This window comes from Ictalurus punctatus, chromosome 21 (assembly GCF_001660625.3).
Source record: "Ictalurus punctatus breed USDA103 chromosome 21, Coco_2.0, whole genome shotgun sequence".
Lineage (NCBI taxonomy): Eukaryota > Metazoa > Chordata > Actinopteri > Siluriformes > Ictaluridae > Ictalurus > Ictalurus punctatus.
In genome coordinates, this window is record NC_030436.2 from 5,812,852 (window position 1) to 5,836,547 (window position 23,696).

At 41.1% G+C, this 23,696-nt stretch overlaps 2 protein-coding genes across 2 annotated transcripts; both read left to right on the forward strand.

The window, feature by feature from the left end:
* The first annotated feature begins 8,122 nt into the window (after positions 1 to 8,122).
* Positions 8,123 to 16,938, forward strand: manf (mesencephalic astrocyte-derived neurotrophic factor). Its single transcript, XM_017450751.3, has 4 exons — positions 8,123 to 8,331; positions 10,823 to 10,950; positions 11,024 to 11,165; positions 16,057 to 16,938. The coding sequence occupies exons 1-4, from the start codon at positions 8,244 to 8,246 to the stop codon at positions 16,239 to 16,241; spliced, it is 543 nt and encodes a 180-aa protein (XP_017306240.1). The 5' UTR covers positions 8,123 to 8,243; the 3' UTR covers positions 16,242 to 16,938.
* A 616-nt stretch (positions 16,939 to 17,554) lies between these two features.
* On the forward strand, positions 17,555 to 22,873 carry rbm15b (RNA binding motif protein 15B). The gene has a single exon (XM_017450750.3). It carries the CDS (start codon positions 19,268 to 19,270, stop codon positions 21,695 to 21,697), a length of 2,430 nt encoding a protein of 809 aa, XP_017306239.1. The 5' UTR covers positions 17,555 to 19,267; the 3' UTR covers positions 21,698 to 22,873.
* Positions 22,874 to 23,696: the final 823 nt, after the last annotated feature.

The following is a 23,696-nucleotide window of genomic DNA, read 5'->3' on the forward strand; positions in this document are numbered from 1 at the left end:
CTACAATGACTTTAGAAGAAGAAATGCCTCTGGACATGCATAGTTGAAAGTTTTTCCACTGTTAGATTGCGTTACTTTTTTTTCCTCAAGGATGTGATATGGAAATTTGTTATGGCTAATTCTGTAACAAATACCGAAACACATTCATTTGCAATTTTTCATATCCTCGTTTTCTTTCCTTTTTTTTTTTTTTTTTTTTTTTTTTTCCTGTATTTTGCAGTACTACAAGCTGCTCGTGTGCACTTTTAGAGAACATTTATCCATGCCAAATTCGCATGAGCAGGCATCATGATCAGTGTTGCATTTCTTAACAATTAGTTACACAAGCCACTGCTAATGTTAGACTTAAATCATTGACATTTATTCATTTGCCAGACATTTGAGCAAGTTACAAATGAGGCAGGGAAAAAGCACATAGTTGAACAGTTTAGGGTTGTGTTTTTGCTTAAGGACCTCAAAACTGACTCTGACAATCCTGGGATTTGAGCTCATAACATTCAGGCCACTGGCACTGACACACATTTAATTGGAGGAATAAAAATCCCTTCAAAAATGTAGAAAAATCATTTAAATGTATTTGTATGTCACTTGAATCAAACTAGAATTCAGTTGTACAATGGTGTTTGAAAGTTTGTGAATTTTCTATACTTCTGCATAAATATGACCTAAAACATCATCAGATAGAAGTTTTCTACTATGGGGATGGACAGTAAAAGTTTCTGAATTTAATTGAATTCCTATTGGATTAAGGTCAGGACTTTGACTTTGGACATTCCAAAACATTGCATCATGACCCACTTTCTCTTGAAATTCATTTCATGGACAGATGTCCTGACATTTTCTTTAAGAATTTGCTGGTATACTTCAGAATTCATTGTTCCATCATCCAAGCCGTTCTGGCCCAGATGCAGTAAAACAGGCCCAAACCATGTTTCACAGACGGTATAAGGTTCTTATGCTGGAATGCAATGTTTTCCTTTCTCCAAACATAAACCTTCTCATTTGAACCAAAAATTTATATTTTGGTCTCATCTATCCACAAAACATTTTTCCACTAGCCTTCTGGCTTGTCTGTGTGATCTTTAGGAAACTGCAGACAGGCAGCAGTGTTCTTTTTGGAGAGCAGTGACTTACTCCTTGCAACCCTGCCATGCACATCATTGTTGTTGAGTGTTCTCCTGATGGTGGACTCATGACCATTAACATTAGCCAATGTGAAAGAGACCTTTAGTTGCTTAGAAGTTAGCCTCGCTCCTTTGTGACCTCATGGACTATTACACTCCAAGAGTGTTGCTCTTGGAGTGATCTTTGTTGTTCGACCACTCCTGGTCAACAATGCTCATGAATTTCCTCCATTTGTACACAGTCTGTCTGAATGTGCATTGGTGGAGTCCAAACTCTTTAGAGATGGTTTATAACCTTTTCCAGCCTGATAAGCATCAACACTTTTACTGAGGTCCTCAGAAATCTCCTTTACACCGACAAATATGTGTTGTGAAGATCAGACTTTGATTAGATCCCTCTTCTTTAAATAAAACAGGGGGCTCACGCACACCTGATTGTGAACTATTGATTGAGAACACCTGACTCTAATTTCATCTTCAAATTAACTGATAATCCTAGAGCTTCACATACTTTTGCCACTCACATATATGTTGCATTGGATCATTTTCCGCAATAAATAAATGACAAAGTATAATATTGGTCTCTCTTTATCTATTTTTAGGACTTGTGTGAAAATCTGTTGATGTTTTAGGCCAAATTTATGCAGAAAAAATTCTGAAGGGTTCACAGACTTCCAAGCACCACTGTATAGGCAATTACTCATTAAGACATTAAACTACATAAATGAAAACAATAATATACAAAGAGAAAATAAGAAGATAGAAAACAATAAGGTTTTATAAACATTACAAATATTAATAACAATAATAAAGCTATATATTATGCAAAAGTGTTTAAATATTTCTTTCCAGTAGAGAACACCAGAGCTTGAGGCCAAGGTAAATAAACACTGATGTTTGCATAAAATATAAATAAATAAAGGGATATGAATTATTTTGCTAGCAGCAAGCATCTGTCTAAAATAAAATATTAGGCGTGTGCTTTATTTCTCTTTCACTATAGTGAGAAATTTATTAAAACTGTTCCTCTCCTCTTCTAAAACATTTCGTTCGTTTCCGAAACCTCTTTTTTACGAGTCATTTGCCGATTATTCCAAGTTAGATGTCAGATTTCAGTTTGATCTCAGTTTTATATGTATGTCACGGACACAGACACATAGATGAAGTGTTGTTGCATGTCTCCTTCTCTAGAGGATCTATTTTGGATTTGGAAAGAACATTTTTTTTATCACCGTCTTGCAAATAGCAGACATATATACTAGAGAATGCACATGATATACAGTATAAAATGTATTTAACCCTTGTTATACTTGAAGGATGTCAAAAAACAGTTCCTGTTTTCACGTTATGTATTTGCTTTGTGTGTGTGTGTGTAAAGTGAGGATTGAAACCTTTGTTTTGGGAAAAGGGAAGATTTTTAAAGTAACTACTATCTGAGAACCAATGAAACATGGCCATCGAAGCCCTAATGCATTAGCATAATGTTTTTATGTCATAATGTTAAAAGAAAATCAAGCAAGAATTGTAATTGATCACATTTATCACTTTTCAACTTCATCCGGTTTATATATATATATATATATATATATATATATATATATATATATATATATATATATATATATATATATATATATATATATATATATATATAAAATATATAATTCTAAAAACAATCCAGTCATAGACCAGAGATGAGCAGTTAAGGATTAAGGGATCCTTGAACTGAGATCTACCACTTTCCCAATCTGCTGTTTATATTCTTTTTATATTGTTTATCTTGTCTAAATGATCTGTCTACGTCCAAGACTTAGATAGACTTAGCAAAATTCCAGTGCTGAGGTGAGAAGAGATGAGCTTGTATCTTGGTTAGCCAAACGTGTTCATATAACAAATTTACAACAATAACTCTGTACATATACGAAACCATATAAGCTACGAGTGTGCATGTGTATATGTGTTGCGTATTTTTCCCCATATCAGCTGCATTAGTCATTTGCATAATTCCTTTACTCTTCGCATAGTACGCAGCTAAAATATAGAATGATGACAAATTAAATAATGTACATAAGCTTAATTTCCCTATCTGAATTGTTAAATGTTCAACAGGCTTTGCTTTTACATGACATGGTTAGTGGGTCAGGTCTACATTTCGTTCCATTTCCACTTGACACCTAAATTAAATTGTGATTAATTTCCTTTATCCAATGGAATTGGGGAACCCAATCATCCATTATTTCAGTTGCCCCTGAAACGAGTCACCTGCAATCAGTTACACAATATACGGATCAGTAATAACACTTCTGAACCACTTTATATGTAATTTTAGAAGCAAGCGAGATGGCTGTTGTTTTTATATTTAAAAAAAGAAATGGCAATATCTTGAAAATAAGGAGTCATTTGGTCCCAGGTAAAGGGAAAACAACGATGAAGGACTTTTCGGTTGTATTTGTACATAAAACTGTAGAAAGATCAGTACTTACACTTTTAAAAGCATTTCAATTCATACGTCCCAGCATCTGTCTTTATGTATATAATCCTTCTGTATTTATACGGTTAAGAAGGGCAAATCATGTATAGACTGGGATTAATTGTCTGCCTTGTACTTTCTGATGTAAATGTGTTTTTAAAACTAAAAGCAAATGGGGAATCAGTGACTCTTTTCAATGGCCTAATCAGTTATTTTGTGTATTTTGCATTGAAAGCTGAAGAACATGTTATGTTTTACGAGTATTCTCAGTTTTATTTTTTCTTCTTCTTTTTTCTTTATTTCTTTTTTGTGTATATATTGTGCTGGCATGAACAAAATGTGATGTGAACTTTAGATGTAAATACATGTTGTTTTTTTTCTCACTCACTAACTACTGTGATGTAGAACTCCTTATTAATGCCTAACATTAAAGGTGATGTTTTATCGATCCTTGTCTATTTAGCTTTTCTTTTTGCACACTTAATTTAAATTTTATTAAAGGTATTTTATGCCCTGCCATGTATTGGCACCCCATCCAGGGTGTCCCCCACCTTGTGCCCCAAGTCCCCTTGGATAGGCTCCAGGCTCCCATGCGACCCTATGGAGGATAAGCAGTACAGAAAATGGATGGACGGATGGTATTCTAAGATAAGTGTTTCTGCACAATCTTGCATAAATCTTGCACAATCTTCTATGGGATAGGATTAATTGTAGTTGGATCATTGTTGTGCTGACTATTTGAAAAGTTAGAATATTCAACTTCCTACTAGGAAAAGAGCAGTGCTCAGCTACTCAAATGCTTCATTAAGTCAGAGTTCCTTCAAGACACAAGAGAACTTATAGTTGCTGAAATATATGTGTAACCACATTGGACATTAACAAAACCAATATGGCTTTCCCTGAGTGAGCCCGTATAACTTTTCGACCAGTTTTCACCCATTTTCTCCGATCGCCCCAGAAGCTTTGCTTTCCAATGGCAGGCTTTCCAAATGAAAATTCTACCCTTTGGCTTCTTTCTATTGCCACAGGTTTTTCCACATGTATGCAAGTGTCCTTGTCTTTTCTAATAACCAATGGCATCAGGACACTACCGTATTTGGACAACTGGCTCCTATGTGTCTCCACCAATGAGCAAGTCATTCGAGGCATGTCCACCCTGCTCACACACAAAACAGCACTCAGTCTCACTGGGAGGTCATTAAAGAGCTCGCTAACACCAAAGCAGGCCACAAAATTCACTGAGAATGGTAGCCACCCTGTCACCCCAATGTGTGGCAAGCATTATTATTATGCTTGCCAATTAGATACAGCCAGGCTGCCTTGTCAAGAACCGGCTTGTATTGAGGATGCTAGAATTAATGGCAGCATTTGAACAGATACTTCCCCTAGGCTTGCTGGAGGTACAAGATTTTCAAAAGAGAGATATCAACCTATGGCTGGACCTCCCAAATGCCACCGTTTGAAACTTTTTCTTGTTTTGTTAAGGGAGACCCAGGAACTAGCTTCGGAGCAGTGCCTCATCAAAGAGAGAGAGTAGAATACATCAACCTGCTGGAATTGAGGGTGGTCCACCTGGCCCTCAAGTTATTCTTACTTGAGATGTTGCTCAGATAATGTTGTGATAGTCAGCCACACACTGTAAATCAGCAGTGCGGCACAAGGTCAAGCAACTCTCTTGGTCTTGCACAGAATCTCCTCCGGTGGGCTCATGCACAGCCTCACTGGTAACAATTCATCTGCCAAAGCTATACAACAGTGAAGTGTACACACTGTTGAGAGGACACATACGTCCAAGGGAAGAGCATCTGCACCAATAAGTGGTAGTAGCCAGATAGCCCAAAGGTTTGGTGAGGCTTTTTGCTAATGCCAAGTCAACACAATGCTGCTTATGCTTCTCCTTGGTACAGCCAGACAGCCTGCTGGAACACAATGTAGTCTTGATTATGACCCCTTAATAGCTGTTGCAAGAACATCCTGATGGATTTACAGGTGTGCTGCTTCAGGAGGAATCACCATGCACTTTCTCCAGGTTCTACAAGGTTAACATCTCCTGTCCCAGTAGTGTAAGTAAAAAGGCCATCTCTGAACACCTTTCGGGTAAGTCCTAAGGTGAGCCCAATTCCTCCTGACATTATCGGTGTACATTATTTAGGTGATTCCCAACGTGCATGATGGTTATGAGGGGTGAAGTAAAAACAAACAAACAAACAAAAAGACAAAAAAACACGGTTCTATGAACCCTGAAAAACTGCCAGGGGTCCTTGTCATTTTGAACTGGTGCCAACCTTCTGAGAACTTGGGTAAAATGGTAGAAGCTCTCCAGGTGATGCTTACAGTTACATACTGTATGTAATTAGCATTCAGTGGCGTTATTCTCTACTGAGGAGGCTTCACCAAGTATTACATTTTTTGAGCTTGGCAATAATTTTAACAATTTTGTGTTAATGGATACCATTCACTTTCAGTAACTGCTTTAACTTGGGCAGGGTCATGGTGGATCTGGAGCATATCCCGAGAACAGTGAGCGTGAGGTGGGAATACACCCTGGCTAGGTTACCAGTCTATTGCAGGTCACATGCACACACATTCACACCTAGGGGCAATGTAGAGTCACCAATACATCTACTGGCATGTTTTGGGAGGAAACCAGAGAACCTGGAGGAAACCCATACAGACACGGAGAGAAACACCACACAGACAGTAACCTGGAGATGGGAGGCTGCAATGCTACCCACTGTTGGGATAGGCTCCTGATCCAGTGGATGAATGAATGAATGGTCAAAAGAATGAATGAATAAATGTCACGGTCGTTTCTGGCCATTTTGGTACCCATCAACACCAAACCCCCCCCCCCCCCCCCCCCCCCCCCCACCTCCAGGGATACCAGATAATGGCATGCAATCATAAAGCGTTACCTGATTAAAGCTTTAAAACAAAACTCTTCAGGGCTACAACCCTGAATGTCCAGGCAAGGGCTTTGGGTTGCTCATTGTCACCCCTGAGCTGTTGGCGCCCTCAGCCAGTGGTTCCCAAACTTTTCCAGGGCAAGGCCCCCCAAATGGCATTGACATTTCACCGAGGCCCCCCTTTTGCAAGATGTCTTTAAAACACATTAAAAATACAGACTTCTGAATATATCCCCCCTTTATATATATATATATATATATATATATATATATATATATATATATATATATATATATATATATATATATATATATATATATATATATAAAATTACATCTTGCATCTTTACATTGCATTAGATTAGGAAATGATTGTGTGTGTGTGTGTGTGTGTGTGTGTGTGGTTGTCTGAGAGTGAGAAAGAGAAAATCATGTATTTATTTATTTTTCACACCAAATTGTTGAGGCCCCCGGGCACCCCCTGGTGGCCCCCAAGGGGCCACGGCCCCCACTTTGAAAACCACTACCCTAGGCGACTGTCTAGTTCACCTTTGCCTAGAAACAGCCCTGTGAATGAGTGCACTTATCCACATATTCCCAACCCCCTGTGCTGCACAGTTTAGTGTTTTCCCTGCTCTAACACACCCACTTCAACTAGGAGGAGCGTATTAGTTGAATCAAATGTAGAAGAGGAGGGAAAACATCAAAATGTGAAGGACAGGAGGTTGGGAACATGTGGATAGGAAGCTGCCTCCTGCCAGAGAGCCGATTTAGGGTTTTTTTTTTGTTTGTTTTTTTTTGTAAATTAATACAAGACAGAATAATAGGGTGATCTTTTTGCCACACTTCTCAGCCACACGCACCCCATGCACTGACCAAATGTTGTGCTGTATATGTGCGTGTGACAAATCACGTGTGATAACATTCTCCATTTTAATAACATAGACAACATAAAGGCAGAATGTAGAATCTGTACAGTAAAATCATCACATGTAGCAGGGTCTACTGACAACCTTCACAGCCATATTAGACCTGCACATCCAACAGTGCAGTGAGTGTGATCTGTTTGGAACGGTTTGAGTTTTGTATAGTTCAATATAAATAAAACATTCAATCCACATGCGTAATATATTTGATGTTTTTACATTATTTAAGCTTTTTATGCTAAAATATAATCCCAAAATGATGTACAATTAAAGGTTTAGTATAATTACATTGAATCATTTAAGTGACATATGTGCACACATACTAATCATAGGTCAGAATATTGCTCAATTTGGCTGAATTATAAAAGCAAGAAGTGGTGCTACATGAAGGAGCAGAAAGAGGTGGATCTTAATGCTGAGCTGAACCAAATGATCTGGGCTCAAAAGAAAGAGCTGGAATTCCCACCACTAGAACCTGTGACTAAAAACAAAACTCACAAACGTACAAACCCATGCCCACGTCTCATCCAATCAGGAGGCGCCAACTGGACTCTGTCCCTCGACTAAATAATCTCCATCCAATGGAACGCGAGCGCGTGGTGTACGAGCAGCAGGACAACCAATCGCGTTGTGAATAGTGGCAAAAGAACCAATTGCGTATATGCGGGGGCGGGTCATACTTCATCAGGAAGCGTTCTCGAAGCAGTAGCAACGTTTTCGTAGTCAAAAACCGGTATCCGGACCTTTCGTGTGTGTGTCTGAGAGAACGTCTTATACATGTAACGTGTGTTTCAGAAGTTTAGAAACAGTTTAAGCTATGTTTAGTTTAAGTGGACTTTCCGTGGCTCTTGTTTTCGCTTTAGTGCCAAGCAGCAGCGAGGCTTTAAAAGAGGGAGACTGTGAAGGTGAGTTCATGTGGAGGAAGATGATGCGCGGTGTGAGTTAGCAAGCTGGCTAGCACTGAACTGTAATATCGTTATTTTATCGGATCATTTTCAGTTGTCCTTTTTGTGTCTCGCCGCTGTACGCGATGTAAAGATGAATTAGTTCAGACGTGTATTTTACTCTACAGCCCACTTGCTGAAACACTTGAGCTTAGTCACTGTTTTAATGGCACCAGTTGAAATGGCTGCGACCAAATCGCGTACTAAGTAGTATGTCAAAATAGTACACTACTGTACTTATAGTAACTCATAGCGACAGGACTGTTCAGTACAGTAGTATGCTGTTTTGAACACAGCCGTTGAGTAAGTCACAATGAGTGACATTTAACCTGTAATTGTACAATTAATTTTATATTAAACATACTGTAAGTTATTATTATTATTATTGTTAGTAGTAGTAATGGTATTTATTATTGTTATTGTTATTATTATTGGTGGTAGTAGTAGTTCTGTCTCAGTACTTCTTCAAGGTGGAAAAAAAAAAGTTGTTATCTGACATGACAGTAAAGTGTCATTCATCTTCAGGCCACCTTTGAGTTTATGAATTTGTAGAGCTGTCAGCGTAGAGCCACATCAATCAAGAAGTGATTATATTTCTGCAACGGATTGAGTCGGTCAGTCTACAAAGGACATCCAGGATAATGATAATGATTCTTTATTGGTCACATATACAGTAGAGCACAGTGAAATTGTTTTCTTCGCATACCCTATCCTGTCAGGAAGTTGGAGTCAGAGTGCAGGGTCAGCCATGATACGGCGCACCATGGAGCAGAGAGAGTTAAGGGCCTTGCTCAAGGGCCCGACAGTGGAAGCTTGTACCCCGACCTTCCAATCAGTAACCCAGAGCCTTAACCGTCAAGCCACCACTGCCCCATATTATATTATCAGAAAAGCGTATTATGACGTCACTGATCACAGTATGCAGGTTATATCATATTTCTCGGCTCTGCTTGGCAGGTGAGCGTCTCTGCACCAGCAGAAACAGGTGCACAGATCCCACTTTATTTGAAGTAATTCCCAGGAATGAGCCAAAAACTTTGTGTACAGTCTCTATATCGACTGTCTGGAACTTTGCATCTGGTGCCAAGATATGCAAAACACTATAGAGGTGCAATGGTGGCTTGCTTTCAGACAGTTAGTGGCCTGTTTTCATGCGCCAGTCAGGACAGCATGGAACGTGTATCTGAATATGAAGCATTTCGTGTTGTACAGAAATCTCGAATCTGAGTGGTCAGAAGGCGTTGATCCGTTTTCTAGAGCAACTCTGATGGTCGTTTCAGCTGTAAAGCAAATCGCAGGATTATATTATTGTTTATTTAATACGTTATTGTTTCTATAGTAACACTGTACATAAGGACTTGTACTGTGAAGCTTAATAATAAATCAATAACCGTGCTATTTAACACACAAAGATTGATTGATTTCTGTTAAGAGATGTTTAGTTCGCATTTATGGAAGGAGTCTCAGTCTCTGGTGCAACAGTCACAGGAGAGTCTTCAGGATAGAGAGGTTGTGTGGGTTATTTTGTTTTATTATCTTTTATTTATTTTAAAGTCGCAGTGCCTTGAAACACGCATTCAATGTGTTGACGTAAGTTCCATTGACAAAGGAAGTCAGGGCAGGACATATCAGGTGGCTCCTCCCCCTTTTTAAATAGCCAGTAGTGTTTAGCCCGGGCTAAAGCCAGGTGCACACTGCGATTTAAAAAAAAAAAAAAAATTCTTGACTGTTGGTCGTCAGACTGTACGAACACGATCTCCGCTGTAAGCCATGTCACTCTGTAGGATCTCAGTTGTTATTAATGTCAGACTGTACTACAGTCAAGATGAGAAAAAAGGACGCACACAAGAAGACTCATACGGGGTAGAAGAAGCCACACTACAGGACTGTGCCTCAAATCTTCTGACACTGCCAGAAGTTAATCTGAGGAAAAATTTTATCGCAACAGCCGTTAATCGTCTGTAGGGGAACGCGTCAAACTAGCGATCAAAGTCTACAGATTATGGCCAAGAATTAGAAGAATCTTATAGGATTCTCAACATTTGTCTCAGACAACCAAATCGTGGCCAAAATCAAACAGTGTGAACCCAACTTAAGCCATAATTGAAGATTATTACCATGGATTTTTATAATGTTGGGGGCGGGACACCAGATTCTAAAGAGCATTTGATTGGACAGAAAATCTGACGAGAAGCTGAAGTGCAGAATGATGTCATGGAATTTGTTGAACCGTATCAGTGGTAGAGAGATACTATAAATTTAAAATCTTCTAAATGCGAATTTTATAATAATAAAATGGAAAATACTCCACTTTGGGGTAGTATGAGTAACTCTCCGTGGGATCACGCCACATCACAACACCCCATAATTTATTATTCCCCCCCTAACATACGTGACTTCATTATGTTTTATTACATACTTAACCTTTCTCTCTTCTTCTCTTTTCTTACAGTATGTTTAAGCTTTCTGGGCAAGTTTTACCAGTCACTACAAGACGATAATGTACAGTTTACCAGCGACGCCATTGAAAAGGCCCTGGTCAAAGTCTGCAAGGATGCGAAAGGAAAGGAAAATCGATTTGTAAGTAAAGCGTTTGCACATGATTCGGACATAAAGTTCACCCGACCTAACGTTTGAACTATTTGCGCCACAGTGCTACTATATCGGAGCGACGAGCGACGCTGCTACAAAAATCATTAACGAGGTCTCTAAACCGTTGAGTTACCACATGCCAGTGGAGAGGGTGTGCGAAAAGCTGAAGAAAAAAGACAGTCAGATCTGTGAACTGAAGTACGGTAAGTTCCGATTTCTGTCTCATTTTCTACACAATGCCGCCTACAAGGTGACCTCATGTGTTTAATCAGAAAGACAGAGTCTCTCATGAAAGAAAGTGCAAAGCGTCTGTCATGCTGCTCATAAGGGATGAGGTCGTTATTATTCTCCAGGGCGCCCCAAAATGTTTTATTCCTTATACAGAGACTTAAATCAATATAATATTTAATCAACAGGAAAATAAAGTCAGATCGTCACGTGTGTTCACGTGTACAAGTCTCACACGTCACCAGTCGCTGTGCTATGGACTTGCCAGTAGGCGTTCCTAGCACCGGTTGCTATAGTAACATGAGTGGTGTGACTAGAATTCCACTTTTGACAACAAATGAGCTTTCTTGCTGCTAAAATGAATCATTCTGGAGGGAGCACGTTTGTGTATAAAATTCACCAGTGTGTGTATGCATCATATCCTACGAGATGAAGGAGAAGCAGTGTGTGCCTTTCGCCATTGCAGCCATCTATCCGCAGCGAAAGCACAAGCGCCTGTTAGCTTAGCTTAGCTTAGCTTAGCTTATGACTGGCTCAGCGCTGCTCATTTCCAGGCCGCGCACGTCAGCCTCAGATCCTCGCTCCTTCTACTAGCAAGCGCAGGAAGCTACCGATCACATGCACGCTACTGTCTTCACTCCCATTAATAGTCGTTGCACCGAGTCGCTCCACATTTGCATAAAGTTAAACTTTTCTAAACTTTGTCGCATCGCTGGACACGCCCGCATCTAGTCCCCACCCAACGGACGCTGTCACCAGAAGTCGCCAACTCTCGTTGAAAATGAACGGTCTCCGGTTGCTGCAAGTTACTCTGTGTGAACGTAGCTTAAACGGTCCTTCAGCATTGTCCAGGACACAATGAGAGACATTGGCATTTACATTACAAATGCATGTAGTGTACGAGTAACCGGATAACAACGTGTCCCCGAGACACATGACCCCATTTCCACTTATTCTTAGCTCTGAGCACTCGATGGTACAGGTGTGAACGGGGCCATCCTCAGAGACGGAAGTTACGCGGATGATAATATAGTCATACTTTCACCTTATTACTCATTATTTCTTCGCTCCATAACAGATCTAAAAAGGCAAAATTCTGACTCTGAACATGCCTTGGTCATTTTACAGTAAGTATAAAATGGCCAAGCTCTGATTTTACCAAACCATGTCATAAACCAAGTTTCACCAAGAATGCACAGTGGAATCATTTGGTAAACGAATCGTGTTCCTGTCCTGTAATTAACTGCCACTGTAATGTTCATAAATGTGATGCATAAAACACATTGACATAACCAAGACCAAGTGAACTGTCTGAAGAATGTTGCAAGTGTTTTCCTCAAACCTGAACGTTCAGCGCCATCATTTTATCTAATAAATCAAGGAGACTTGATCCCGTTAATATTTCCTATTTACACATGCATATTTAAAGCTGAAGTGTGTATGATTTTTGTGTTACCTAAACAATATGCATTACTGAGAAGAAAAAAAAAACCCTGAAAGAACTTGATGTTCCTGAGCCCTGACAATCCTGCAGCTGTGGGGCTCAAAATGTTTGAATGCACGTGGATACTTCCCACGTCTTCGCACCTGATAGTAGTACAGCCAGGGCACACGTTTTCCTGTACAGATTAACACCGAGCCACAAGCAACATAACAGAGATGTTTTTTCTTTGAACCAGCCTAAATCATGTACTCTGTACTATTTAGCCTTACTATTTAGTGTGCTGAGTATGGTTTGGGATGCAGCCCTGAATTCTGATTTAATTTCTATTGGCGAGGGCTAAATTCCAAACTTGTACATTCTGTAGCTTTATTTATTTATTTATTTATTTATTTATTTAGAAAAAGGGACAGTGTACATCAATCGACATTCATAAACATAAATGTACTCAAGTTAGCACAAATCTTAATTTTCATTGGTAGTCCCTTTGCCATATGTTATTAATAAGAGTGTTTTAAGTGTTTGCATTCAAGAAACGCTGGAGATAAAACAAATATTTCCCGAATTTAGACCCCAATGCCTAATTTCTACCACTACTACACATGGCTGTTAATGGAGAACCAAATCTTCAGACACAGAATTTTGGGTAACGAAAGCACCACTTGAACGTGTGTCGAGTGAGAGATGGATGTGAAACTGTGACGTCGAGGGGTTCTTGTGTTTTCTCACGTTCACTTCATTATAACAGTACAGATTTTTCTCACTCTTTCTTGAAAAGCTTGACCATGCCCTTTTGATATTTATTTTTAGCATAAAGAGTTCAAATCCTTAGTTACAGGCACGTGTAGGTGTAATCGAGTCCTTTTACTGAGCTACAGTGGGCATTTCGCTTGTAAATGAATGAGCTTTAAAAGGTGTCCTTTTTATCCATGCACATCCAAGTAGAGATTGTATCCTAACCGATAATTAAATATATTTAAAGCCAAATTTGACAGTCTAAAATCCTAAAGCGTCTAGCTGCTAGGATTAACCCATCACTACTACTACAGCAGGGCGGAAATTACATTTGCTCTTTCCCGCCACATCTTTCTTTTTGTTTTTTTGTTCGGGATGTCAAGTGGGTGGGCACATTTGCATTAGAGACGTGCGAACAGAGATTTGTTTGTCATGTGTATTAAAATGTTCCATATATTCGAGAAATCATGCAGGCAGATGAAAACTTGCTCATTTTCCCAAAGAAGGCATCAGCTTTGCCTTGCAAATCAGCACTGATCAGCGACATTTGAATATCTGTCATCTGTAAGGGTGTAGGAGTGATTCACAGCTATGGAGAGGCGCATTAACACTTAGTCGGGTCAGCGGTAGGTTGACTAATGAGCGTTCATTAGAAACTCATTTCTAGAAACCTTTGACACTAGGGTTTATAACATTTGCAGATTTTCATAATATGTGACTTTTAAACCTGCAAACCTTCTGTTATTTTCCCCCCAGTCGACGTATGAATCTGGTTGCGTATGTGTTTTGAACTCTGATATTAACTGACGCTCCTGATAACCCCACCGTCTTCCCTCTATTTCACATTAGTAATCTCTTGGCCAAATCGATTTACTGCTTGAAAGATGCACAAATGCAATACAATTGAGAATGTTTTGAGTGTGCTATTGAATAATAACATTTTTATCTGCGTATGCTCAGCTTAGCTAACATCAGACAAGTATAGGGGACCATGTTTGCCAGCACCGCGTCGGTTGTGCCTTCATCAGTGGATGTTGATGGACGTCCACTGCTCGGTTGGTCCGCAACACTTCTAGTCTTTTGGCATTTGTTCATAAGTTTGACAAGTATGGTGTGTGTGTGATGTGCTCACCGTGTTTCCTGTAAAAGTCCATCGCAACCTTCGACAGCTTCCCGATCCATTCTCCTTTTGTCAAAGGCTTTCTTAAAGGCATTCTGAAAAAAATTATATATAATCTAAGCATGAAACATATTTGAAGACGTTTTTCTAAAAAGTGTTAATTTCCCATATGTATGGAGACTTTGGGGACACCCTGTAGTTAGCTTTGCGTTGGAAGTTTATTGGGGATGGACCGAAACTTCAGCAACCGAAACTGACCTATCTAACACTTTACGACAAAGTTTAATGCGAATGATAATTAGAGAATGATTAAAACCACTGTGTTTGACCCAGCTCTCGTCTAGTCATTAAAATAGTTGGAGCAGCAGATCAACAGTTAAAATATCACAGGCTGTATGATGTCTTTTTTTTGTTTTGATTATCACTTTAATTTCCCAGTTGAGAAACAGTAGTAGCTATATTTAAGTCCAAAAGCTACCTAGCTAAACAGAAATTAAATAACGCACAAGTCAGTGTGAAAATAGGTTGTTTGACTTCCATGTTATAAAAACGTACAACAAACAAGCTAGTAACTTTATTAGCTATGAAGACTTACCAGAGACACCGAGCGAGCACTGTTGCTTTCTTCCATGCTTTATTTGTCTTTTTAAAGTCTCTATACACATTTAATGAGAGCTCGTGTACAACAGGATAAGAGCAACGAACAGTTATTTTGTGTCACAGTAAATTTGGTAGGAACTGAATGCTAGTGGGGAGCTGAAGAAATGTCAGCCAGTCAGGTGGATTTGTTGCTTTACACAGCCATATCTAATTAATGTAGAATTAGATAAATAGAATCTCAATTCAAATGTGGCTTGTTGCTGAAATCTGACACATACATACAGTAGAAAATGACCGTTCGCCTGTTGATTTGTCGCTTGCTAACGTGCACGTGAGGTGCGTCCCAAATCGCATATTTATGCACGATTGTACGTCATTTTGAAGTATAAATAGTGTAAGTAGTGCGTTCACAACAACAAGAAGTGCACTTCAAATATCCTGATGGTGCACTTATTCACCCGTTAAAAACTAAGTGTGGGATGTCGGACGCTTCACGCACTCAACGGTCGCAGCGTTACGTATGTATTGTAAGAGGGGGTGGAGCTAACAGGCACTGATGTTGGCTAAAATGTGTTCTGAATTATACATTTAAAATAAAAAAGGTCATGTTTGGCATAAAAGGTAACATTGACGAAGGGTAAAATGAAGCAATTAATTTTGGGTATTCTGCTAAAGCTAGCCGCGTCGCATTATGTGTGTTTGATGTCATTCGCCATTGACTGGGAAACTGCTTATACTTCCAGTTAGTTTAAAAAAAAAAAAAAAAAAATGCTAGTGTTCCATTTGAGATGACGCTACCCTTCTACAATTCATACACTAGACGGTAGATTACATAGTGTATAGTATGTGATTTGGGACACAACTCCAGGGTTATTCCTCTTTAGATTTGGCAGGTCTCAAATTATAAACATTTCTTGTTATGTCTTTTTTGCTTAAAACATGTTATTTATCTCTGTGTTGCCTTCCACAGATAAACAAGTTGACTTGAGCACAGTGGACCTAAAGAAGCTGAAAGTGAAGGACCTGAAGAAGATTCTGGACGAATGGGGAGAGTCTTGTAAGGGCTGCGCGGAGAAATCAGATTTCATCCGTAAGATCACCGAGCTCATGCCCAAGTACGCCCCAAACGCAGCCAAGGCACGGACAGACCTGTAAAACTCTCTGTGGACTTGTCGGACCAAAGGAGCGGCTAGGGGCATCATGGGTGTGATTTTTGCGCTGTGCCTCCTGGTGGGGAGGGTGGTTTTGTTTCATACTGCCTAGTGGTAAACATGAGGACTGTGACCTTTCATTCATCCATTACTTTTAAGGCCACACTGTACTGTAAATATTAGACAACACTGTACTGTTTCAACCCAAAGTTTATATATTATATAATAGCAACTCTCCTGAATAGCATACAATTTGCTTCTAGTGTTGACTTGCATAAATGGTTCAGATGCTAACATGGACTTCAGATAAACCAGTTTTAGCTGGTTACTAATCCAGAAATGTGATCACGTCTGTTAAACAGTCTAATAAAAGGATCCATTTGTGTCGTCAAGGCTTACCAAAAAAATCTGAGTCAGTAACATTGTGTGAAACAACCATAACGCTAAACCTTGAGTTGAAACAGAGTACAGAAACTGAAAATGTTTATACCTAGACATGGTGGGTAAGATCACAAACCACTCTCACCCTGTAGTTCACCTGTAGTTTCTTTTCAAATGGAATAGGTATTCTTTTTTTTTTTCTTTTTATTTGACTATTATATGGGAGAATCCAAACTGACTCAAGTAAGTTGACGTCACTGTAAAACGTTTATTAAAAGGTTGTACTATACTTTTTCATTAAAAGAAGAAAATGGCTCCGATTCCCGTTCGTTTGATTTTCAAACAGCACATCTTTTGTAAAGTATCACACTCGCATGTACGAGCTCCATCGAGAACCGAGTCAGTACAGTGGTCTAAAGAGTTCGCAGATGTCACGTCAGCTGTGTTCTAGATTTGCGTTTATTTTCATTTCGCCACCGTTGCTCTGGGGAAAGCTTGACAGATGTCAAATCGTTTACATCATTTACATGTTTTTATACCACAGCGCTGTCAAATTCTCAAATCAGATTGCTCAGAAGGTGTTTTTCTTTTTTTTGTAACCCGCAGCTCTGAGTCGTGATGGCTGTAATTCAAATCACAGATTTTTAATTAATGTGCTTGTTACAATGTGTTATCTTTTCAATAGGGACCTGTATAATGGATACTCCATACAAACATATTTTAAAAATGTGCAATTGTTGATAAGGTGCAGTTTTATAAAGATCCTTGAAGTTTTCCAACATTGGAAAGTCTGCAGGATGGAGGGCATTGCAGTGCTTTGTTTTATTAACTTAAAAAGAAAGGCTGGTGAAGGTACGACTGTTTATAGTTGTTATTTTGTAAGTGATAACCGGCACTAACTTTTTGTGGACGTTCCACAACAATAAATGGAACTATAAAGCGTATAAAACGTACATGTCATTCTTTAATAAAGAACACAGTGTACCGTAATTGTTGGCAAATTGCTGTGGAATAAGAGGACATACTGTGGTATACAACACTTCGTGACATGTTATCGTTGAATAATCAGCTTCTGTGTGGTGACAGGAACTCTGCTTAGTGCCGAGACACATTGCATCACCCTGTCATTGCTTCTTTTCTTATAACGTTACACCACAAAGTTTTTATTTATTTTTATTATTATTCCTTACTTTACTATTTCTATTGATTGTATTAAACCAGTCCCAGTTTTCCAAGCAGGGTTTCTCAGCCACATAATACACTTATGCTAGTAAAAGGATTTAATGATCATGTTCAACGTAGACCAATCAGCCATAACATTAAAAACCACTCACAGGTGATGTCAATGACATTTGATTATCTTGTTACAATGGCACCTGTCAATGGGTGGGATATATCAGGCAGCAAGTGAACAGTCAGTTCTTGAAGTTGATGTGTTGGAAGCAGGAAAAATGAGTAAGTGTAAGGAGCGATTTTGTCAAGGGCCAAATTGTGCCGGCTAGACAACTGGGTCAGAGCATCTCCAAAATGGCAGGTCTTGTGGGGTGCTCCTGGTATGCAGTGGTTAGTACCTACCAAAAGTGCTCCAAGGAAGGATAACCGGTGAACCGGTTCTGGTCTGATCCCTTAGAAGAGCTACTGCAGTATAAATTGCTGAAATGGTTCATTCTGGCTATGATAGGAAGACGTCTTGTGGAGTCCATGCCTCGCGGGTCAGAGCTGTTTTGGTGGCACAAGGAGGACCTACACATAAAGAGGTGATTTTAATGTTATGGCTAATCAGTGTATATTCAACGTTGTGTACTAGTAAAAAAATAATTAAGGATCTACTATTGTACTTCTAATGATTTTTTGTCCCTATAACAGCCAGTGTTAAGTTTTTTATTTGTCTCTCTTGTGGGTATTTAAACATTTCATCATGCTCATCTGATGACGCATGATGGAGGAATATTTCAGTGTTTATTTGTTAGTTTGTTAATGAAGTTCTTCTTTGGAGGTATCCGCAATGACAGATTAACTATTTCTGTCTTCAAAAACGTGATCCAGCTGATATTTGTACTCTGTAAATGAAGCCAGACTAATCACCCTTTTCATTACAGACAGCATGTATTTGACCACATGGCAGGTCTTAGATCAACTGTAAACAAACATTTGCAAATAATACACTTGTGGGTCATTTAAGAGTGTCTCGGCTGTCTATACTGTGCCTATATGCACAGGTCTAAATACAATCTGTATTTATATACGGGAATATATCCAGAATGATATAACAAATTTAAAACAAAAAAAAAAAAAAATACCACCACAAAACTCGGGTGAATTTAAATCATTTCACCAAAATCTCTTCTCGTGTCGTCATGACGCCCTGATTTCCGTCAGCACAGGCCCCGCCCACCGGCGAGCGCGCACACATTCCCATTGTCCAAGATGGCGGCGTAGGTGCAGCGGATACGATGCTTATGTTTTTATCGCGTTTTTACCGTTGTTATTATTTTCTTCACTGCTCGCTGAACGCTCCTTTGCTGTGCGAACGCGCGTTACGCTTTCCCCACTCAACATCTTGATGTGCAACGCGTCGAAAACCGCGGACTTTGTTGTGCATCCGGTCTGGATTCTGTTTGGCTCGGGAAAAAGTTTGAGCATCCGAAAATGAAAAGGCAGGCCGAGCGGGACTCCAGTCCGAGCAGAGCTCTCGCTAAACGGATACGGGAGCGAGAACGAGACCGCGAAGGGAGCCGGCGGGAAGATGCAGTAGTCGTTAATCCGCCGCCGCTCGCGCTGCTGCTCGCCGAGAGTCGGAGCTACCAAAAACAGCAGCAGCAGCTGCAGCGCGCGCGAAGCCGCAGCGGCGAGCGCGAGAAGCCCCGTGCGCGGGAAGAGCGTGCAGGCCTTCTCCCGCGGCCTCCGTCCATCCTCCCGAAAAGCAAAGCCGCCGTCGCTGACGCGCTCGGTAGCAGCAGGGGCACGAGCGGCCTGGAATACAAGACATTACTCATTAGTAACTTGGGCTCGCAGCTGTCTGACGAGCACGTGGAGGACGGGTTGTTTCACGAGTTCAAGAAGTTCGGAGACGTTAGCGTTAAGCTCTCGCACACGCCCGAACTGGGCCGGATCGCCTACGTGAATTTCCGGCAGCCAGAGAGCGCGCGAGAGGCTCGCCACGCCAAGGCCAGGCTCGTGCTGTATGACCGGCCGCTCAAAATTGAGCCCATGTACGTGCGGCGTCGTAGCCTCACGCCGCCTGACGTCGCCTACGTGCCTCTGCCTGGTCCGTATCCCTATAGGCAACGGTCTCTCTCTCCTGGAGCCAGCGCGATTAGAGACGTGAGAACTAGACATTATGTGGATAGTCTGAGTCTGCGGGAACGGGAGCGTGTTTTGGACTACTACAGTGCTTTGGAAGAGCGAAGCCGTGCCTTTGCATACCCCCTGCCCGAGGATGATTTAATGCCTGAGGATGACCAGCGTGCCACCAGGAACCTGTTCATCGGCAACCTGGACCACAACGTGTCTGAAGCAGAGCTGCGTCAAGGTTTCGACAAGTACGGTATTATCGAGGAGATTGTCATCAAACGGCCTGCTCGTGGACAAGGCTGCGGCTATGGGTTCATCAAGTTCCAGAACCTGGACATGGCGCACAGAGCCAAAGTGGCCATGCAGGGCCGTGTGTTTGGTGGAAACCAGGTGAAGATTGGCTACGGCAAGGCCAACCCCACCACGCGCCTCTGGGTAGGTGGTTTGGGTCCGAACACCTCGCTGGCTGCTTTGGCACGAGAATTTGACCGTTTTGGCAGCATTCGCACTATTGATTATATGAAAGGGGACAACTTTGCTTACATTCACTATGAGAGCCTGGATGCCGCCCAGGCGGCGTGTGCCCAGATGCGAGGTTTCCCTCTGGGTGGCCGCAGGCTACGTGTTGACTTCGCCAAAGCAGAGGAGACACGAACCTACCCGCAGCAGTACCAACCGCCCATCCCGCTGCCCGCACATTATGATATTTTAGCTGAGGGTTTTGGTCGCCATCGGAGCCTGGAGAGGGAACTTAGAGCACGAGCCCGCTCACCTTCCCATCCTCTTTATGCAGAAAGGGAACGAGAACGAGGGCTCCCCGAACGAGACTGGAGTCCTCCGAAGGGTACAGAGCGGAGGAGTAACCCAGAAGCCTTTGGTCGTACAAGAGCACGCAGTCGTAGCAGAGAGCGCTGGGCAAAAGGCTGGGAAGAAAGGCGCAAGCGCCGGAGCCGAACTCGGAGTCGGAGTGTCAGTCCTGCTGAGCAGTATGAAGAAAGAGGGCGGTCCAGGGTGCGAGCAGGTCCTCCAAGGACTCCAGATGACAGCCCTGAACGAACTCGTGGCCGCCTCCCTGACTCCACGTCCGATCCGCTAGACCACACGCCTGACAGCAGTCGCCATTCCAGCGACGAGCGACAAACGCAGGATGCTCGGAAAGCTGGAGATCCCGAGCGTAACCATCGCAAAGCTGATACAGAACCAGACTCACACTCGGAAAAGCCCAAAAGCGAACCTAAGAAGCCCAGCACGCTCTCGGAATATGCCCAGACCCTCAGCCGAGTGTGGCACGGCTCCCTCGTCCTGAAAAACAGCTGCTTTCCCACTAGCATGCATCTCCTAGATGGAGGAGCCAACTTCTTCCTGTCGCTTCTGAAGGACCAGACAGACAGCGGCAAGATCACACAGCTCAAGATCGCTCAGCGACTGCGGCTCGACCAACCCAAGCTGGATGAAGTGAGTCGTCGCATCAGGCTGGGAGGTGCTGATGGCTACACCGTCCTTCTGGCCGTACAGGGACCCATGGATCGTGACTCGCCCCCGCCCGATGGGCTCCAGAAGCGCTTCCTTCGCAACCTGGTGACCTACCTCAGGAGCAAACAAGCAGCTGGGGTTATCGGTCTGCCTCTGGGCGGCCCGAAAGAACGTGAGACAGGAGGGATGCTATACGCGTTCCCGCCCTGTGACTTCTCCCAGCAATACCTCCAGACTGTTCTCAAAACGTTGGGCAAAGTAGAGGAAGAACATCTGGTTGTTGTGGTGGTTAAAGACTCAACTCAACCCTAATCGTTGGGATCTACTGTTTTCTTTCGAAAACGCACAAGCGTACATTTCTAACACTCCAGACTTTCAACTTCCAGGCGTTTTTTTTTTTTTTTTTTTTTTTTTTTTTTTTTTTTTTTTTTTTTTTTTTTTTTTTTGATGGATTATGCTTGATATCGTTCACAAACATTCACCCACCTTGAAGTTCTAAAGTTCTCTGTACACACTATTTTAAAGCAACTTACATTTGTTTTTGTTTGTCTGTGCTTTTTTTTTTTGTATACTTGAGTATTTTGACAGCTGGTTGTTTTTAATTGTTTTTTTTATCAACTTGTACTTCCTGATTTGCACCTCATTTTCAAAGTGTTTTCTGATCTTGAATCCAGAAGGCAATTTCAGAGGTTCCTCTCCAGTGAGTTAATGTAAAGGATGTCTATTTGACAGAAAGTGAAGACTAGTTCTGAGTTATGTTAAAAGATTTCTTTTTTTTCTTTTTCTTCTTTCAGTAGCTGTCTTCGCCTGTGCAATTTAATAGAAAACTTCCATGTTTTTTGTTGATTTTGTTATCCTGACCGACCAAGTGTGGATTTTAATATACCGTATGCGCATTACAGGGAAGAGGGACGTTTGTCATTACAGGCATCTACCTCTGGAATGGTTTAGATTGTGTTTGTGAATTTTATTTGTATTTGTTGTCTCTTTCCAACAAAGTATGTTCAGTAATATTTCTGACAAATGTTCACAGAATTCACAGATGATGTGACGCAGGTTTGCGTTGAACCCGTCAACACTAATTTGGTGGATTATTATAAACACTAAGACTTGTGCACTAGTGTAAGTGTAGTGCGGAATGTTGGTTTTGTTTTTAAGTTTCTCTCTACAGTTAAACTAAGCCATGTCGAGCTATTTTAAGTTTTAAGAAAAGGAAAAAATGCTGAAATTACAGTCAAACACTGTTAACAAATAGTTTTGCGAAGGGACTACAGTTACTGAACACTATTTCATTTGCTCGTTCACTCTTAAACTGTATTTGGGACACATTCCTCAGCCGTTCCCAGACACTCCAGTCTGTTATCCCACGTGCAGCTTGTTTTTTTTTTTTTTCTTTTTCCTTCGTTGTTTTTCACCATGTGTTTGAACGATATATGCTATGTATTGGGGGAAAAAGTGTAAGTAAACATTTCAAATTCTTGTTTTTAATCCTGTCTCAGCTCTCGTTGCTTTCATTCCCAAACCTTGTGGCGTTGCATCATAACCCTGAGCTCAAAGACATCCGCTATCCCGCAGATAAAAGAGCCGAATACCTCAAGCGTGGATTCGACACAAAGTTGTGGGCACGTATCATGTCTCCATAGCTACCTCACCACATCCTTTCTTTAAAATCATAACGCGAAGGTCAGTGGTAACCAAGGCGACGGTGCTGGACAAGTTTGCAAGCACACCAGGAGAACAGGATGCCAGGCTGATTAGTGTAGAACATTCGGCTTGGTTTATTGCAAGCACTTATGGTCACTAGATGGCATCGCGGTTCCACAGTAGACCTCGGCTTCAGTTTAGCTCCTGCCGCGCGAGTGGGAAGGCGCTTCAGGGGACGAGCGCAGCAGTGCATATTAAGCACCAAGCTAACGATCGTACATTATTAAGCTGCAAGGAATTAACATTTGACACTTAAATCTCCACAGCAGTTCATGTGTTGAGGATGTATTACCCATGAAGCTCACATCGGAGCAATTATTTATTATATTCTTTTAGGTTATTAGGCAGTGGTGGGTACTGAAGGTGACTGTTAACTTTGGTTCCAAATTATAAATAAGAGGCAGTAATATTTGTGTGGATTTACTCACCTGTGTTCACATGTATACAATGTCTGAAACATCACAGCTTTTATCTGACACAAGACAATCAGAAGGTTTAAAAATACTGGGATTAAATTATAAATATAATAAAGTACTTAAAAGAATAAAAAATAGTTAAACATACCTGCTTTTCTCTCATTTAGGCTCAAGCCGTTCAACTTGATATC

Bases quoted from the DNA above. Each gene is read 5' to 3' on its own strand.
- rbm15b (XM_017450750.3), top strand. From the start codon at position 19,268: ATGAAAAGGCAGGCCGAGCGGGACTCCAGTCCGAGCAGAGCTCTCGCT.
- manf (XM_017450751.3), top strand. From the start codon at position 8,244: ATGTTTAGTTTAAGTGGACTTTCCGTGGCTCTTGTTTTCGCTTTAGTG. The intron at 8,332-10,822 runs GTGAGTTCATGT...CTTTTCTTACAG, and splicing joins AAAAGAGGGAGACTGTGAAG to TATGTTTAAGCTTTCTGGGC. The intron at 10,951-11,023 runs GTAAGTAAAGCG...TTTGCGCCACAG, and splicing joins AAGGAAAGGAAAATCGATTT to TGCTACTATATCGGAGCGAC.